Genomic DNA, 20,266 nt, shown 5'->3' with positions numbered 1-20,266 from the left:
ACCACATATATGATGGTGGTGCCATAAGATTATAATACCATATTTTTACTGTACCTTTTCTATGTTTAGATATGTTTACCATTATATTACCATTGCCTATAGTATTCAGTATAGTAGCATACTGTTCCAATTTGTAGCCTAGGAGCACTAGGCTATACCATACAGACTAGGTGTATAGTAGGTTATACCATCTAGGTTTGTGTTAAGTACACTCTATGATAGTCACACAATGAAATTGCCTAATGATGCATTTCTCAGAACATATCCTCATTGTTAAGTGATGCATGGCTGCATATGTAAAATTCACATAACATAAAATTCACCATGTTAACTGTTTAAGTTACAATTCAGTGACATTAATGCATTGACAATGTTGTGCAACCATCACCACTATCCATTGCCAGAACTTTTTCATCATCCCAAACGGAAACTCTGAACCCATCGGATAATAATCTCCTATTCCCCCTCCCCCTCATCCCTTGGTAACAATCATTCTACCTTCTGACTTTATGAATTTGCCTATTTTAGGTATCTTATATATGTGGAATCATTCAATATTTGTTTTTTGTGATAGGCTTATTTAACTTAGCATCATGTTTTCAAGATTCACCCATGTTGTAGCATGTGTCAGTACACCATTCCTTTTTTCCCCATTTTCTCATTGTGGTAAAGTGAAAAAAAATATTTACCATTGTAACAGTTTTTACATATACAGTTCAGTGGTATTAAGTACATTCAGATTGTTGTGCAACCATTACCACTCTCCATCTTCATAATTATTTTCATTTTGCAAAACTGAAACTTTGTACCAATTAAACAATAGCTCCCCATTCCTCCTTCCCCAAGACCTAGGCAACCATCATCCTACTTTTTGTCTCTATGAATTTGACTACTCTAGCTACCTCATGTAAGTGGAATCATATAGTATTTGTCTTTTGTGACTGGCTTATTTCACTTAGCACAATGTCTTCAAGGTATATCCGTGTTGTATCAGAATTTCATTCCATTTGAAGGCTGAATAATATTGCATTCTGTGTATATACACACACACATACACATGAAGGGGCTTCAAAAATTCGGGGAACATGCATATTATGAAAAAAGTAAGCATGGATTTCAATTTTTGTTTGCACCCAAATAAACTCGTACTCATTTGTTACAAGATGTCTGAACAGGATCTAGTTTGAGTCACTAAGAAGGATAAGATATCAGTTTGAAAAGAGCCCCTGTCAGAGGAACATGAATTCTGAAAAATTGAAGCAACAGCAAACATGAAATTTATGGTGAAGCTTGGGTGGAAGAATGGTGTAATCACTGATACTTTACGAAGAGCTTTTTGTGGGCAATGACCCAAAGATATCAGCGGTTTACAAATGGATACTCATTTCAGGAAGGGACGAGAGGATGTTGAAGAGGAAGTCTGCAGCAGCAGACCATCCACATAATTTGTGAGAAAAAAATTAATCTTATTCATGCCCTAATTGAAGAGGACTGATGATTAACAGCATAAACAATAACCAACACCACAGACACCTCAGTTGGTTGAACTTACTCATTTCTGACTGGCAGATTAAAGTTGAGCACACTTTCCACTTGATGGGTGCCAAAATTGTTGTGACCAGATCAGCTGTAGACAAGAATAGAGCTTTCAATGGAAATACGAAACAAGCAGGATCAAGATCATGAAAGATTTCTTTGAAGAACTGTAATAACAGAAAAAACAGGGCTTTACAAGTGTGATCCAGAAGACAAAGCACAATCAAAGCAATGGCTACCAAGAGGTGGAAGTGGTCCAGACAAAGCAAAAGCAAACTAATCAAGAGCAAAGGTCATAGCAATAGTTTTTGGGGGATGCTCACAGTATTTTGCATGTGATTTTCTGTAGAGGGCCAAAGAATGAAATATCTGCTTATTATGAGGGTATTTTGAGAAATTAGCCAAAGCTTTAGCAGAAAAAATGCCTGAAAAAGCTCCACCAAAGAATCCTTCTCCACCATGACAATACTACTGCTCATTCCTCTAATCAAACAAGGGCAATTATTAGCCATCCTTCTTACCATCCTGATTTGGCTCTTTCTGACTTCATTTCCTAATCTTAAAAAGTCTTTAAGGAGCAGCCATTTTTCTTACGTTAATAATGTAAAAAAAAAGGCTTCATTGACATGGTTAAGTTCCCAGGACCCATGCCAGGCCTGGTGGCTCATGCTTGTAATCCCAGCATTTGGGGAGGCTGAGGTGAGAGGATTGCTTGAGGCCATGAGTTTGAGACCAGCCTGAGCAACCTAGCCAGACCCTGTTTCAACAAAAAAATAAAAATAAATAAATAAAATAGAAAAATTCCCAGGATCCTTAGTCCTTTAGAGATGGACTAAATGTCTGCCATCATTACAAGAGCATCTTGAATGTGATGGAGCTTATGCTGAGAGCTAAAGTTTATGTATTTTTATCTTTTAATTCCATTTTCCCACAAACTTTTGGAAGTTCCCATGTGAGTGTATGTGTGTATGTGGAGCATTTTGTTTGTCCCTTCATCATTGATGGACATTTGGATTGTTTCCATGTTTTCGCTATTGTGAATAATGCTGCTATGAACATGGATGTACAAACATGCCTTTGAGACCCTGTGTATTAGTTCACTTGCACGCTGCTGATAAAGACATACCGGAAACTGGGAACAAAAGGAGGTTTAATTGGACTTACAGTTCCACATGACTGGGGAGGCCTCAGAATCATGGCAGGAGATGAAAGGCATTTCTTACGTGGTAGCATCAAGAGGAAACTGAGGGAGAAGCAAAAGTGGAAACCCCTGATAAACCCACAGGATCTCATCAGACTTATTCACTATCACGAGAATAGCATGGGAAAAACAGGCTCCCATGATTCAATTACCTTCCCCTGGGTCCCTCCCACAATATGTGGGAATTCTGGGAGATACAATTCAAGTTGAGATTTGGGTGGGGACACAGCCAAACCGTATCACCCTGCTTTTAATTTTTTGGGTTAGACACCCGGAAGTGGAAACACTCGATCATATGGTAATTGTATTTTTTGACTTTTTGAGGAAATCCTATACTGTTTTCTACAGTGGCTTCACCATTTTACTTTCCTACCGACAGTGCACAGGGTTCCAGTTTCTCCACATTCTCACCAACACTTGTTATCATTTCTTTTTACAGCTGGATAATATTCTGTTGCATGTATATACTATATGTATTTTGTTAATCCACTTAGCTGATGGACATTTGGGTTGTTTCTGTCTTTTGGCTACTGTGAATAGTGCTGCCATGAACATCAGTGTATGTGTGTCCCTGCTTTCAATAGTTTGGGGTTACATACCTTGGAGTGGGATTGCGGGACTATATGCCTCACGTTTTGAGGAATCTATGGGCTTGTAAAGGTAGACTGTGCTCTGTAAGTCAGCGCTGTCCGTCCCAGCCTTCTAAGCAGACATCCCTGGGCGGGGGTCCTTCCTCTCTCCAGTGTGCTACCCCGCCCCCTTGTTTGCTCTCCAGAAAGCACTTCTCTGAGCCTCTTTTACGGAGAGGTAGGGCAGCTGGCAACAAAGATGGCCCTGGTGTCCGTTCAGGCTGGCCCAGGGGACCAGGTTGGGGCCGGCCCCTGAGTGTCCCCTGAGGAGGTGTGTGGGCAGCGGGGGAGGCTCCTCGGTCCTTTGCAAGCTCGCGGCTGAGCGGGGCCGTGTCCGCCCACTCCGACGGCGCTGGGCTGCCAAGGTGAGCCCCCGAGGAGCCACGTGCCCCGAGGCGGGCACAGCCGCCCCGCATGGGTGCCCCCGGCGCGGGATTGACGCAGAGCCCTGGCCGGAGCCCCAGCGGCCCCGTTCCTGACCCAGGCGGCCGTTCCGAAGCCTGAGCCGGGCAACGCGCAGCCCGCCTGGCCCGGCTCCCTCCCGCGCGTCCTCGTCGCGAGCTGCCGCCTGGGAGCTCCAGACGCTCCCGCCCAGGGCGATCCCGGCCTCCGCAGCCCAGCTGGCGACACGCCTCGCCAGGAGCCCGCACCTCGGCGCCTCACGGCCACCGGAGGCGGGGACAGGGAGTCCGGCGCGGGCCGGGTCGGGGGATCTGCAGCGGCGGCGCGAAGGTAACTCCCCCGCCAGAGCCGGGAAAGAGCCCCGAGCAGAGGAGGAAGGGAGCGGGGACCTGCCCTTCGCCTGCCGGCTTCTGGAAGAAGCATCTCCTGATCCGGCCCGGGAATAAGAAACCCGGACCTTGCCTGCCGGGCTCCGCGATGCCGCAGGTACAGAGCGCGCCCTCCCGGGGAGGATGCTCCAGGGACCCCGCGCTGCACTGGCTGCGGCCGTGGGGTGCGGCGGCTTCTGAGTGAAGAGGGGACTTTGCCAGGGATTCACTCCTGTGCGTTTCTTCAGGAGAGCCAGGCTTCCCCTCCTCTGTCCTTAGGGGAAGCTGCCCAGGCTCCAGGGAGAAAGTTGGGAGCAGGCGGGGGACTTGCCAGCAGGGGTTTGTGAGAGAGGCTTCTAGCGATCGAGAGGTCACCAGGTGGGGGTAGGATTGGGGTTCCCCTCTGAACGGTGAGAATAAAGGAGAAAAGACCGCTGGACAATCATCCTTAATCTCGTGACGCCCTCCTCTCCACCCCCGAAGCTTCTATATTCTTTGCTTTTAAACACTATTTTGACCCTTCAGGTAGCATGCTTGTAGGGGTACCCCTCCAGGAGTGGCATGCCTCTGCGACCCACGGGACCTGCGAGGAGTGGGGCTTGTCCCGCCTGGGTTCCAAGCCTGCCCCCCTCCTTCTTTTCAGCTGAGTTCTGCTTCTCCTCCCTGACGGGGCAGAGGGCAAGGGCTGAGCCAGACAGAATTGAGAGCTCGGAGGAAGGAAAAAATCAGGGTAAGGAGTTAGGAAAGAGAGGCAGCAATGGGGCTGAGCCTCACTGGGGCGCAGAGGGACTTTAAACCTGGCCCCAAGAAGACAGGCTCCAGATGTTTTGCCTCGGAGGAATATGGAGAGCAGGCTTTCCTGGAGGTGGGGAGGTGGGGTCCTGGGCATCTTCCTCATCTTCCTTTCCCAGGAAACTCAGGCTTGCATTCTTCCCTCTGTTCTCCTGACATTTGTTTTAGGGTGCTCTCCAGACCTCAGCCCTCCTTCTACGTCCCACTCCCTGGTCTGATGTCTTCAGAGTTTGGGAGGGACTGCAGGGAGAGAGCAGGGGACAGGGGAACTCTGGCTGCCTCCCTGTCCCCACCAGGGCAGCTGACACCCCCCTAGACCCCTCACCCCAGCCCCATTATGTGGTGTGGTGGAGTCCCTGTATCAGGATTTCGCTCCCCTTCCTTGCAGCTGACAGAGGAGGCCTGAGAGCGCAGTAGTAACTCCTTGCAGTTCTAGGGTGTAACACTCTCCTCCAGGGAGCTCCAGGCTGTGCAGACATTATTGATCTCCTGCCTGGCAGAAGTTGAACCTCTGAGTGTTTAAGCTATTTACCCCTGGACACTCAACCAGCCAAGGAAAAATTTTGCTCTAGCGTCCCCATTCTCATCACTTGGTTAGTCACAGGCTGTGACTTTACCCTACAGCCTCTGTCTGGGGACAGGCCTTCATAAATGCTGTTCCCAGCTTCTAGGGTCACAGCAGGTTCTAATGTGGGAACAGGAAGTCCAGCAAATAGTGAGGAAGGTGGCTGCTCTATGGCTCTGTGATTTTAGAGCCATGTTTTGCCAGAAGAGCAAGGAGAGCAGACAGGCTTGTCTGAAAGCCCTCCCTCTTAAATAGCATTTAAAGAAATTTCTTTCTCTTCAGCCTCCCCACACTCCCAACTTTTGTCCTTGAGAAAAGGTGCAACACTTCTGAGTCTTCAGTGGAACAGAAATAAACTGAGCCAGTGCTTGATTGTCTCTATAGCAATCCACCCTTCCCTAATTGAGTATGTGGTTTTCATTCATTTTCTCTCATTGGTTCCTTTATTTCCACTCCATCACCCTATGTTCACTCTGGGCAGGGAGCTAATAGGTCTGCTTAGGTTACAGGGTGGTTTTGAATTTGGCCAGCTTTACTGCAACATATAGCCAACTGTTTGTATGTCTTTCAAAGGTTCAGAATGGAGCTCAGATACCATACCCCAAAGAGGCTGGCAGAGACATTCTGACTCATTAAGGGAGAGCTGGCTGATAGCAGAGAGGGGTGACATCAGCCTTGCAGACATTGCCCTGGGGAATTCTGAGCAGTGTTGCTCACAGCACCACCTGGCCAGATGGAGACCACCATGGGGTTCATGGATGACAATGCCACCAACACTTCCACCAGCTTCCTTTCTGTGCTCAACCCTCATGGAGCCCATGCCACTTCCTTCCCATTCAACTTCAGCTACGGCGACTATGATATGCCTTTGGATGAAGATGAGGATGTGACCAATTCCAGGACGTTCTTTGCTGCCAAGATTGTCATTGGGATGGCCCTGGTGGGCATCATGCTGGTCTGCGGCATTGGAAACTTCATCTTTATCGCTGCCCTGGTCCGCTACAAGAAACTGCGCAACCTCACCAACCTGCTCATCGCCAACCTGGCCATCTCTGACTTCCTGGTGGCCATTGTCTGCTGCCCCTTTGAGATGGACTACTATGTGGTGCGCCAGCTCTCCTGGGAGCATGGCCACGTCCTGTGCACCTCTGTCAACTACCTGCGCACTGTCTCTCTCTATGTCTCCACCAATGCCCTGCTGGCCATCGCCATTGACAGGTGAGTGCAGCAGCAGTGGGGACAACAAAGGCGGTCAGGGAGGAAGGGGCATTGGAATTGCCCCCTCCTGTACTGCAGTTGCAGATTGATGAGAGGTGTCTCTATTCCCCCTAGATGTGGATGCATGGGGAACTCAAAAGCTTGCCCATTGACTGACAGTGAGAAGAGTTCTCCTTTTCCAGCTTTGTTCAGACAGAAGACAGCAGAGCCCTCTAGAGTTGGGTGATGGGAAGCTTTTGATCTCCCTTGCTATGGATGTTTTCCTAGATATTACACCTTTCAAGGTCTAGAGTAGACAGGTAAGAGGAGATATTGAGGGACACTTTAAGCGTCAGGCAGTTACCTCTTGAGTCAACTTGGAAATCTTGAAGGAGGTTTCTATCTCATCAAGACTTCCTCTACTAAAATATGACCTCCTAGCATCATCTGTTTTTAAATAAGATTCAAGGATTTATGACTGGCTGTGGTAAACAGTTCAAGCCTATAATCCCAGCAATTTGGGAGGCCGAGATAGGAGGAGCATTTGAGGCCAGGAGTTCGAGACCAGCATGGGCAACATATCCAGACCTCACCTTTTGAAAAAATTAAAAAATTAGCTAGGCGTGGTGGTGTGTGCCTGTAGTCCTAGCTAGTTGAGAGGCTGAGGCAGGAGGATCACTTGAGCCCAGGAATTCCAGGCTGCAGTGAGCTATGTTCATGCCACTGTGCTCCCGCCTGGATGACAGAGGGAGACCTTGTCTCTAAAAAATAAATAAATAAATAAAAATAAAAAGATTGAGGGATTTGTTTTGAAAAAAAAGGGAACATATGTTTATTTACTTTTTGTTGTTGCATTAATCACTTTGCACCTTTTAGTCCATTTGCACAGATAGTGCAGAAGACCTGTTTCTGGTGATCGCAAATAAAATCAGTAAGAGCAGCCTCTGCATATCTTTCTTCAACTTAGTGTCTTCCTTTAGTGTAAACTTGTGCTAATGGGCCAGGCTGGTCTTTGTTCCTCGGGGGACAATCTTTGCTAGCTCCTCTGCCCACAGCTGGACTGTCATTACAAAGTACCTGGTTACAGTCTAGAGACAATTATCCTGAGGATCAAATCAGGCCTCTGTGTACTTGGATCTGAACAGCCCGTCTCTCTCCTTTAACCCAGAGAGCCTGAGGCATACATGCTCTCCCTGTTCTCTGGCCTCAAGGATCTGAGGGGGTTTGACCTGGCCCTCACAGTCAGGACAGTGTTCTAGGGAGGAGCACAGCTAAGAGAGCTTGTTTTCTGAGACCGTAGGCAGGGCGACCAGGGGTGGGATGACCGAAAAGGATAACCTGAAAAAAGGGGGTTACCAAGGAACCTCTGTCTATAAAACCGCTGAGGGGTGGAAACTCTGCTTCCCTTCTCTAGGGAAGGACATCAGGAAGTTAGCAGCTTACATAGCCCTTGGTCTGTCCCCGTAGATCCTTGCGGAGTGCTACTTCTTCTTGGCCAAATTCCCTCCACTGAATCACAGAGCCCTGCAGCTTTTCATTTACCTGGAGGCCAAATTCCCTCCACTGAATCAAAGAGCCCTGCAGCTTTTCATTTACCTGGACAAGGACCCCGCATGAACCCACTGAAGGAGCAGGAGGGGAGCAGTCAAGTAGAGTATCTACTTCGTAGGTTCCTTTCAAAGCTGCCAAGGAAGAGCTCCAGGGACTTTGTCTCTGAACTTTTTTGAAAGTAGAAGCCGCCACCTTCTCTCTTAGCCCATGAACAAGACAAAGCATACAGAGTCATTTCCTGAAGTTTCATACTAGCAAGAAACTACATGTGCTCAGCTACTAAAAGCAGGGTAGGGTGCCTCCTGTGGAGTGGGACCCTACTCCCCGGATGAGATCCATTTTACCACTTGAACGGAGTAACAATGGTAGGAGGAAGTAGCTTCAAGGGGAAAGGAAGCCAGGATACACTAAGGGGCATTGGGTTATTTGGAACATGTAAGAGTGATATCTATGTCAATCAGTCAGTCTCCATCTACTGAACTTCTTCAAGCTTATAACCTCCTTTCATACCAAACAGAGCTTGTCTGAAATACTGCAAGCATTTCTCTTGCAGTGTGAGTTTACACAAAGGAAATTAGATACAATAAGAAAGATGAATTAGAAAAAATGCTTTGCACCGTGGGAGCTTCTATGGTTGAGTGGGGTTATGATAGGAAGCTTGTACCCAGACCTCAAGGAAAGCACCATGTGCCTTCACAGGGCTGCCCAATGGTCTTGGTGGATGAATGGCTGCTCCAATGCCCATTCTTTTATTGATGTTTGTGATCTTTGCTGCAATTGTTTTTATTTGTATGTGTTGTTACCATCTAATTGTGGTCTAGGAATCATTAATTTTTCTCTGGTCTCACGTGTTGTTCAGGATTTGATCAGTTGGGAGCAACTAATTTTTATCTTGGTTTATAACAAATCTACTTAGTTGTAAAAATGTCTTTATTTTTGTTTAATGAAATTTCTGTAGCCATGTTGGCAGTTATTCTGCCTGGGTTTAAGTACCAGCTGTATTGTGTGTTGGGTATTATGTTAGTTATTTGACCTCTCTCTGCCTCAGTTTTCTTGCCTACAAAATGAGGATAAAAAGAAAGCCTATTGTATTGGGTTGCTTTGAGGATTGAATGAAATAAATATATTTAATTTCTTAGAACAGTATTCAAAACAGTAAGCAATAAATAAACAGTGGATATGATAATTCTTAAATTAACCCTTATAGGAATGTCTACAACAAAAAAGCAGGTAAACTAATGAACATTTCTGACACACTAACCTTTTTGCTTTCATTGAAATTATTGTTTTTATGATGTGATTTAAAAAAAATACAAGATTTTTACAAAATGCCAGAACAGAACTATTTATCATCTACCTGCTTGTATTTGTCTATATTATTGGTTCCATTGTTCTCCCAGGCATCTAACCTAGAAGAAAGTCTCCTTTGTCCCGGCTGCTCTCCCTTCTTTACCAGCATTCATTCAACCTCCAGGTCTTGGCAGTACCCATTTGTTCATTCAGGGCTGGTATCCTAGTCTCCTCTTGGTCTTCCTGCCTTCAGTGTTTCTTGGATCTGCCCATCTGTCAACGCTACTCCCCTGACAATCCATCCTAAACTTTCATTCATTCATTCATTCATTTAAACAATGCATTTTTATAGAGTAACTGTGATGTGACAGATGCTATTGCAAGCACTGGAGATACGACAGTGAATAAGACAAAAAACACTCCTTGCTTTCCTGGAGCTTATAACCAAAGGATGGAGAGAGATCCAGTCAGGCAAACACAAAAGGAAGGTAATTTCAGAAGCAAGAAATACTCTGAACAAAAGAAGTACACACGTAAAATGTCGAGGGTGACTGAGGGTGGGACCTATTCTAGGTGAGTAGTCAAGAGAAGGGTCTCCGAGGAGAGGCCTTTGAACTGGCTTCTGAATGACACAGGGGGAAAGAGCCTGCCTTGGGAAGACAGGGAGCAAGCATCCCAGACAAGGGGGATTGTAAGTGAAAAGGCCCAGAGGCAGGAACAAACCAGATGGGTTCTACAAACAGAGGAACAGAGAGAAGCCTCCATGTGGCCCGAGGGAAGTAAGCAAGGCTGCAGCCAGATTAATCTTCTGCCTTGTACATGTCTCCACTCTCCTGCTTAAAAGACCTCTGATAACTCCATTGTCTACAAAGTATGGCTCAAACTCTTTCACCTGTTCTTCCAAACTTTTATTATCTAGCCCCAGTCTGCTTCCCAGTCTCATGGTTAAACATATTTATGTCCTGTTTTCCCAAAAATAGTTGCAATCTTTCTGAGAACTGTCCCCATGGCTTTTTATATATTAAAAATAAATTTTTTTAGAGATGAGATCTTGCTATGCTGCCCAGGCTAGTCTTAAACTAGTCTCAAGTAATTATTGTGTCCCGACCTCCCAAAGTGTTGGGATTACAGGTGTGAGCCACTGTGTCCAGCCAGCTTTTTACATGTCTATTCACCCAGCGCTAGGCACTCGATGAGGGTGAAGTTGCACCAAAATCCTGTTAGGTACTCAGAATTCACAGACAGTAAAAGGTTATAAAAGAAGTAAGACATAATCACAGCTCTTGGGGGGCTGACCATCTAGAGTTGGGGGTAGGGTGGGACCAGGGAGAACTAACACTTACAAAACAGTTAAAGACTAAGTAAAGGATAAATTTTAAATAAAATTTAGAGAAGGGTGAGATCATTTTGTGCCGGAGTAGTCAGAGGAGGCTTCATGGAGGAGGTGGATTTCTAACTGTCCTTCAACAAATGAAGATCAACAAAGGAGAGGAAAGTTTTCCCAAGAGAGTGGGTAGAACAGTGTGTGGAAAAGCCTAGAGGTGGGAATGCCTGAAGTGAATTTGAGGTACTTTAGAGAGGGATGTCAGGTATGGGTAAGAAACACAAGGACAGTAGAGATCAGAAAGAATAGGATCTATTCCAGAAGGTCTCAACAGCCAGGCAGAGGGAGTCAGACCTGAGGGCAGGAGGAAACTAAAAAAGATCATGAGGCCAGGTGTGCTGGCTCACGCCTGTAATCCTTGCACTTTGGGAGCCATAGGCGGGAAGATCCCTTGAGCTCAGGAGTTCAAGATCAGCCTGGGCAACATAGGTAGATCCTGACTCTACAAAAGAAAAAAAAAATTTACCGGGCATGGTGGCATGTGCCTGTAGTCCCAGCTACTCAGGAGGCTGGGGTGGGAGGAACCCTTGGGCCCAGGAGATAGAAGCTGCCGTGAGCTGTTATCATGCCACTGCACTCCAGCCAGCCTCGGTGACAGAGCAAGATCCTGTCTTTTAAAAAAACAAAACAAAACAAAAAAGGATCATGAGAGACCTCTGCCCCAGCCACAGGTATGGGCTTCCTTTTGATGTGGGGACACTAAGATCCCACAGCGTGTGGGGGCTCCAGAGAACTTCTCTTTTACCCAGAATCCTGAGGAAACTGGCCAGAAAAGTACCTGTGAAGAAGCTCTCTCCTTCTGTCTTGATGAAGCTAAGGCCTGAGTAATCTCACCCAACCTTAGGAAGCACAGAAGCCTCCTGGTGAGCTCATTAGTCAGGGCCACTGGCCTGAGGATCAGGTTGTGTTATCTCTGCCCATCCCATGACTAGCCTAGTAGCTGCTGAGACCACTGTTACCACGATTTGATCTGGGGCTTGGTCCTGGGAACGGAGACAGAGCCCAAATACTTCTTTTCCAGCCCATTATTATCACAGTTATTGCCTGGACCATCTCTTTGTCTAGCAGCCTTTATTCTTTGTTCTCTGGGAACTGTTAGCTCTACATGAATCTGGACCTAAGCCACTGTAGTGGCAGACACACAGGGCAAGCCAAGGGCATACATATAAGCACAGAAAAGCAGCCGCCAGATGTCAGACCCCTTCTTAGAACACCAATAGTTAGAAACCAACTGTGATGGAGAGGAAAGAGGAGAAGGGCTGCTGGGATGCCAGGAAGGCAAGAGGAGGGGGCATCATTTTGCTCTTGGATGAAAAAAGAGGGGGTAAATAGCATTCAGAGAGGCCACTGGATTTGCAGCAAGATGTGGGTCTGAGTCATTGTTCTGCTGATATCTAGTTGTATGGCTTTTTGGCAGGTTATTTAACTTCCCCAAGCCTCAGTTTTCTCATCTATAGAGTGGACATTGTCACTGTCTTACCTATTTAGTAGGGTTGGAATTATCTAGTGAAAAAGTGGATTTGAAAATGCTCTGTCAATTGTAAACTTCTTTACAAACATAAGCAAACACAGCATTACTAATGCTAGAGTTCTGGAGTTTTGGTCCTAGCATTGACAAAGCTGATGGAAATTCTTGAAATCGTTTTCTGCAATTTGCCTATTTGTAAATATATCAGGAAGGCCTCTTGCACAGCTCATGGCACTAATTCTGCAGATGGAGTTGGGGTGATGTCAGAGAGACCCAGAATGAAATTACTATCTCATAGGTAGTCACAGATTACCCTGAAGATTAGTTTTGATGTGTAGAGTTTATCCTATAAAATAGAAAGGAGGAGAGGACTTGCAAATTGAGTATTTGCCAATAACAGGTAAAGGAAAATTGCTGTGTGTACAGAATAGCTCTGGGAAAAAATACATTTTAAAATGCTAGTAATTCCTTGTATATTAATAGCTTACTGTTGCTATGTGCAGTGTCTCATTGGCGCCTCATAGCATCTAGGTGATATTCCCATTTTACAGATGAGGGAAGTGAACCTACAGGGATAAGAAAAATGACTCAGATTCATAGAGCAACTTTCTGGCAAAGCTGGGATTAGATTTGTGGTCTTCTGAGTCTTAGGTCGTTGTTCCTTCCCACGTTTATTGAAAACACACTCTGTGTTTGAAGCATCATAAAGGCTTAGGTAGCTACTATCGGGAAAAGGAATAGAATTATGTGGTGAAAATTCTTATAGTGAATAAATATGAAATAGGAAATTTCTTTCTCAGAGTAATCAGCAGAATGTGGTGGGGTAGACAGACAGCAATGGAGCCAGTGAGAGCAGAATGTCTTAACTCTCCATTTTCATTGTGAGTCAGGGCGAGTTTGAGGCTCTGGTTACATCAGGAGCACCGCGTTCTTAATGAAGGGCCCACACTCGTGCATTGACAATGGCATTGCCAACACCCTGCAGACATTTCCCTTTTTTCCCTCTGGCACTCGGGAGATTGGCTAGAGTGCCAGGGATGGCAGTCGGCCGGGCGTCCAGAGTGGGTGCAACCCATCCTACTTCATTTAGCATCTGGGGCTAGAAGAGCTGGAGCCTCACTCCTGTGAACTCTCTAGAGGATGCTCAATAGTCTTGACTGCCCAGGCTATGGGGGAGGGACAGAAAGAGCAGAAATACAGTCAGGAAAAAAAAATAAGTAAGAATGAACCTTTCTTCAAATCAAAATTCCAAGGAAGATGACTTCATAGGGATTGGTTTCAAAGGAAACAGAACCGGTTTGGCTTTCCTTCAGGTCCCCTTCACATTTGCTCTGGGCTCTACCTGGAATAAGCTCTGGACACGTGAGACTGTGTTTGTTTCCACTGTTGACCAGTCAATCCCCTCCCACTTCACTCCCCATCTCTCTCCTTCCCCAACTTCCACCCTCTGCCAGCCACAGGACGTCTTCCAGGAAACCGGAGCTCTCTGCATAAGCTGTGTGCGTTCTCTCTCGGAAAGAGGCTATCAGCTCTCATGCCGCACAATGACTCACATCCCCCCTAGAAAGTGCTCTCTCTTTGTGTTCCTGGACCACTGTGGTAACAGCAATGTGGGTTTTGTTTTTTTTTTTTTTTTTTTGAAAGGACAAAAGCAGTATCTTTTTACTGTCTGGTGCTTTGCGGTTAGAAAAAAAAAATACATTCACGTATATTCTCGATTGATTTTCACATCAATCCTGTGAGGTAGGGTTAAATGTTTTCTATCAAGGAAGGGTCCTGTGGTCTGTGACCTTGAGAAAGTCACTCATCTCTCACTGCCTTCCATTTTTCCACCTGAAAATGAGACACATGGCCACATGCTTTTCCTCCTCCTTTGCATGCAAAGCAACAATTTTTAGAATGTAGAATGAAGAAAAACCTTTGCCCACTGTTTCCATTGGAAAGGGCAGATTCTCCCAACTCCTTGAATTATCTTGCCCTTTTAGCTCTAAACTGAGAGGTAATTAGAATGAACAGCCCAAGAACAGGAAGGAGCTGGGAACAGTGCCAGGCTAGAAACCGATGGGAGGAATTATTATATTTAATACTAATTGTTATCATTTTGAGTACATATTAGGCTTAAAACTGTGCCAGGCATAGTGCATACATTATCACATTTAATATTTAACAGCCAACAAAACTTGTGCAGATAAGGAAACTAAGGGTCAGAGCATCAACAAAACTTGGCTGAGGTTGCATAGCTAATTAGAGATGACACTGGGGTTTGCTTCAAGTTGGCCTTTTGCAGAAGCCCACGTACCATTGGGAGTTTCCTCCACACATACCATTTTGTTGCTCCTTAGAATGCTGCAAAATGAAATAGCAGGTTTGCTTGAGCCCAGGAGTTTGAGACTAGCCTGGGCAGCATACGGAGACTCTACCTCTACAAAAAATAAAAATAAAAAATCAGCACGTGCGGTGCATTGCACCTCTAGTCCCAGCTACTTGGGAGGCTGAGGTGGGAGGATTGCTTGGGCCTAGGAGTTCAAGGCTGCAGTGAGCTATGATCATGCCACTGCACTCACTGCACTCCAGCCTGGGTGACAGAGCAAAACCCTGTTACAAAAAAAAAAAAAAAAAAAAGATTATCCAGCAGTTTCTCACAGTGGCTGCCTCCACTTGTGTTCTTGCCCTAGGTATCTGGCTATTGTCCACCCGCTGAGACCACGGATGAAGTGCCAAACAGCCACTGGCCTGATTGCCTTGGTGTGGACGGTGTCCATCCTGATCGCCATCCCTTCCGCCTACTTCACCACCGAGACGGTCCTCGTCATTGTCAAGAGCCAGGAAAAGATCTTCTGCGGCCAGATCTGGCCTGTGGACCAGCAGCTCTACTACAAGTCCTACTTCCTCTTTATCTTTGGCATAGAATTCGTGGGCCCCGTGGTCACCATGACCCTGTGCTATGCCAGGATCTCCCGGGAGCTCTGGTTCAAGGCGGTCCCTGGATTCCAGACAGAGCAGATCCGCAAGAGGCTGCGCTGCCGCAGGAAGACGGTCCTGGTGCTCATGTGCATCCTCACCGCCTACGTGCTATGCTGGGCGCCCTTCTACGGCTTCACCATCGTGCGCGACTTCTTCCCCACCGTGTTCGTGAAGGAGAAGCACTACCTCACTGCCTTCTACATCGTCGAGTGCATCGCCATGAGCAACAGCATGATCAACACTCTGTGCTTCGTGACCGTCAAGAACGACACCGTCAAGTACTTCAAAAAGATCATGTTGCTCCACTGGAAGGCTTCTTACAATGGCGGTAAGTCCAGTGCAGACCTGGACCTCAAGACAATTGGGATGCCTGCCACCGAAGAGGTGGACTGCATCAGACTAAAATAACTCCCTGGACTTTGCAAAGTTTAAACACAAAGCAGGGTCCTGTGGACACTGACTAGTGTGCTTGGATGCACATCAACCTGGAACTTTTTGTTTGCTGCAGAGGGTAAAGTAAATGGACCACTCTGTGAGCAATGTTTTCAAGGAGCTCAGAGTTTCTAAAATGCATGTGACCAGACACTATCAACAGTGGCATTTGCTGAATGTCTAATTTACACGCCAGTAGGTGCTGGTAAAACCTATATATGTTGATGACATTTAGTTGGCAAAATGAAATTGGAATTAAACCAAGGAAAATGTGGTGGTGTAGATAGAAATAAGGGAGTTTCCACAAAAGAACTGGAGTAGGTATCTAGGATTGCAGTACATGTGTTCGTAGTGTGAGAGTATCTCTGGGAATATTCTTGCACTGGACTTCATGCCTAACATTTGCAAGGCTGGAGCAAGAATACGAAAGGGACTCTAGGCTCCTTCTGTAGCCCTTATCCTCTCATCTTTCATGGCGAGGGGCCTTGCATGCATGTGCATGGACATCCCAGTATTCATGGCCAAGTTCTGTGCAAACTCTTCCTCCCACACTGCTCTATGGCCACCCTCAGGCCCAGGGCTCTGCACATAGGTGGTAAGGCTCTTCATCAGAAGGACTGGCTTGGCGAAGAAGACACATAGACCCTGGATGCCATTTGGACAGGGAATTATGGGGTTCTGGGTACCTGGAGTAAGTCCAGAGGGGGAAGCCTGGATTCAGGGTAAGCATGTCCCCTGGCTCCATGGACTTTTTGCCTTCAGTGAGAAGGGAGATGCAAGTGGAGGAGAGTCAGAACAGGAAGGCAAAACTGGAAGCATGCGGGGCTCAGTGCAGCTCAGGTGTGGCAGGGGCTCAGGCTCTCCAGGTATACAGATGATACCGTTCCCACCTGTTATTTCATTTGGACCAATTAGGCTTCCCCTTAAGTCCTTCCCTTCCTTCTCACGCCTCCATGCTTGTGAAGCGTAGAATCTTTGAAAGTGGACACAATACCTCCTGGATGTGGCCTTCATTCATTTTTCTGTTTTCACCAGCTCTCAAATGTGAGTGATGAAGAGTTCCCTCCTAACCAGACAGCATGGTAAGGTATCCTCATCGATATGATTTGAGGGCAAGATATCCTTATTACTGGCGCCTGAATCCCATCCTAGTCTTTGTTCCTTTGGATTAAGACTTGCTTTGCTTCTAAAATAGGGGTCCTCTTAGGAGGGATAAGCCACACATTTCTAGTCCTCAGCGTGAATGAGGTCATGTGATCCAGTGGCAGGGGATGCAGGTCAGATGCATCTTCCAGAAGTCTGGGCACCCAGGAAAGAAGGGGACACACAGATAGGTAGTGTCAGACCAAACAATGAGCTTCAGTGACCCCATAGGTTGTTGAAGACTCATCCCACTTTCTAACCTGCCTCCTTTGTTTGATGTTTTGAGTTTTGGAGTTTGGTATTTTGGAGTTGGAAGATCTGAGAGCCAGACTTGACTCTGTCAACTGTGTAGCCCTGGGCAAAGCCTCTCTGAGGGGACAAAGGTAACACCTTTGTCCTTCTGTGATACCTTCTGTGATACCTGTGATACCTTCTGACTTAGTGGCTATGAGAAGCCAATGAGACAATATGTGGGAGATGCCTTCAACCACACAAGTTATCAAAAGGATGGACTAGGAACTACGTGTAGTGCGCCTGGACAAGAAAAACCTCTTACTTTGGCTTGTGTATCCAGAAACCTGGCCGTCTCTACTTTTATTTTTCTTTGTGTAAATTATTCCTTTGTGCTTCATAACAGTGCTCTATGCATTATGTGCCTAATAACATGGTTGTGCAAACAAGGTCATGAGATTTGCTGGTAGACGCATAAAGGAAAGGGTGGCTGAGTCTCCGGTTAGAAGATGAGTTTAGGAGTTTGGATACTCCAGAATCGGAGTATCTTTGTGATACTGGAAGTGCTGATCATCTTCCCATGACTGTTCCCAGCCAGCATGAATCTGGGCAATGGAATAGTTGTTTCTCAGTCTGTTTTTATTCTCACGAGTGTGTAGGCTACAGCGTGGACTTGTCTTTTTCTTATTTAACTCTAGAGCAGCGCACTTACAAGGTTATTTAAGTGGCACCTGTGTGACATGTTCCCCTCCAAATATAGTCAACTCCTTATTTTGAGCAGCAAAGTTTATTTTGTATAGTTACTTTATTTCCCTGAAAGACACATTACAAAAACCTATTTATTTCTTCCCATTTATCACCCAGTAGACTTACCCTACAATTTAATCAGAATGCTCTTGGAGAGTAAAATTAATTAAAATATTAGCCTAAATCAAAAATGCATTGGAGGGCCATTTTTATTTTTTATATAAGATCATATATTGCATTCTAAAATCTGGAAGGTTAGCTTTTATATCAAAAAGTTAAAATGATACAATTTATTGTCATTATGTTCACCACTTTCATTAAGAATGCTAAACAAGAGTTGATTGTATTAAACAGGAGCTTTTTATATGCGGCAACCAAACCCCACTCTGCTTTTCAGCCTAAAATGTATCAATTTTTCACTCAACTATCTGTATTACTTCCAAATATTAGTGTCTGCTTGTAATTTTGTAGTGAATGAGGGTGTTGTGTTGTTATCAAGTGAAATGAAAATACTTGGATATACAGAAAATCATGGAGCATCATGTCCTGTGAATTCCACCTCCTTTCCTATCCTTTTCCTAGTTGTAGTGACACGGTTCTTTGAGCGAACACTAAGTAGTTTCCATGATCGTATGATTTGTGAGATCAGTGCTAACTCATGCTACAAACTTCCCCTCTCCATCCTAAAGAGATTTAACTGATTTATAGATCCGCTTCCTAGAAGTCTGCTCTGGTAAAGCCATTAATACTTTTTAGCATCTGAGTGCCAAGACTTGAAATTTGAGGACCTGTTTATGTCTATTACATAAGCTAAGGCTAAACCTGAACAGGCTTAATATCCACACACGCAAAGTGAGCAAGAGACAAACCTATGATATACCGTGCCATGTTCAGATTCATCTAACTAGCTGCCCAGCTGATGGCTTCTCCAAAAACTTGTGGTAAGCCTCACAAAATGACACTTGTGCTATGTGTATCTATTCTGTTCTCTAAATCCTTTCAGTATGCAAACAGATAAGTACGTTGTCTTATATGGAAGGATAACGATGTGATTTTGTAAAATCAAACTGTTTCCATAACTAAAGTATAAGGGCAGATTTACAGTAAAGCTTTTGGAGATTTTGTCTACTGAGTACGATTTAAAAAATAATTGGAATGACACTAAACAAGGCAATGTGGTGATCACTCCAGCAATCCCTGAAGCATGAAACAAGTTCCAGGCTCCTTATGAAAAAGAATGCCAAAGAATTTGCAAGATGATCATAAAATTATAAATATGAGTCCTATTCTTGAAAAATATATGATATATTTTGGAATATATCCACAAACAATGAGTCCAATTCTCTTTCCTACAGTCGAAGTGAGAATATCAAATTCAAACCACTCATTTCACAGCTGATGAAACTGAAGTCCAGAATGGGGAAGATATTTGTTCATGGTCACACAGCTGGTCACTGTGAGAGCCAGGGTTAGACCCCAAGGCTCCTGAAGCTGAGTCCAGGGCTCTTCTACCCAGTGTTCCTGGATGCAGGGAGCATCAGAGTCTTACAAAGGGCAGGATCCTTTTCAAGAATCCTTGAGGTGACTGTTCAACCCCCGTCTGGCCTTCTCTGGAGAGCCCTTACTTAAGAAGTTTAGCAGAGACATTCCTAGTTCTTTTGCATGCCAAGTTTAGCTCATTCTACCCCTGGGAACTCACAGCACAGGCATGGAGGCCAGGAGATTTTAAGGAAGAACTGCTAAAAAATGTTTACAGATACCCTTTCTTTACCTTGCCTAGTTGGGTGTTCCTAGGAATCTAAAAGGAATGACGCTAGGCCCCTGTTCATGAGAACAGCTGCCCTCCCCAGGAAATCAGAGGAGAGAAATAAAGAAGCCACACTTGGCCGGGCGCGATGGCTCATGCCTGTAATCCCAGCACTTTGGGAGGCTGAGGCAGGCGGATCACGAGGTCAAGGGATCGAGACCATCCTGGCCAAGATGGTGAAACCCCATCTCTACTAAAAATACAAAAATAGCTGGGCGTGGTGGTACATGCCTGTAATCCCAGCTACTCAGGAGGCTGAGGCAGGAGAATCGCTTGAACCCGGGAGGCCAAGGTTGCAGTGAGCCAAGATCATGCCACTGCACTCCAGCCTGGTGACAGAGCTTGACTCCGTCTCAGAAAAAAAAAAAAAAGAAGAAGCCATACTTGGTTGAACGTCCAGAGGGGTGGGCAGACCCTGTGTGCTCAGAGTTTAGTCACATCAAGGGCCACCTCCTGCCCCTGCTGTTGAGGACAAGAGAGGCTGGGAGGCTTTTGGGAGGAGGTGAGACTTGAGCTGGACAGAAGAAAAAGGTGCAGAGAAGCAAAAGGATGAGTGTTT

At 45.6% G+C, this 20,266-nt stretch overlaps 1 protein-coding gene across 3 annotated transcripts in view; it reads left to right on the top strand.

Annotated features, from left to right (window-relative positions):
* The window catches only part of PROKR1 (prokineticin receptor 1), a 75,794-nt gene extending 58,869 nt beyond the window's left edge, over positions 1-16,925 (top strand). For 2 of the 3 annotated variants that reach the window (XM_054677936.2, XM_016948669.4), the window contains 3 exons: positions 4,780-4,866; positions 6,067-6,711; positions 15,059-16,051. In XM_054677936.2, coding sequence (XP_054533911.1) covers positions 6,227-6,711; positions 15,059-15,755 — 1,182 coding nt within the window. In that variant the 5' untranslated portion in view covers positions 4,780-4,866; positions 6,067-6,226 and the 3' untranslated portion in view covers positions 15,756-16,051. Of the gene's footprint in view, positions 1-4,779; positions 4,867-6,066; positions 6,712-15,058; positions 16,052-16,814 lie in introns of those variants that run through there. The other variant, XM_063789029.1, reaches the window with a different exon arrangement.
* The last annotated feature ends 3,341 nt before the right edge of the window (positions 16,926-20,266 follow it).

This window comes from Pan troglodytes, chromosome 12 (assembly GCF_028858775.2).
Source record: "Pan troglodytes isolate AG18354 chromosome 12, NHGRI_mPanTro3-v2.0_pri, whole genome shotgun sequence".
Taxonomy (NCBI): domain Eukaryota; kingdom Metazoa; phylum Chordata; class Mammalia; order Primates; family Hominidae; genus Pan; species Pan troglodytes.
The sequence above is the reverse complement of the archived record's forward strand: the minus strand, read 5'-3'. Positions and strand labels throughout refer to the sequence as shown.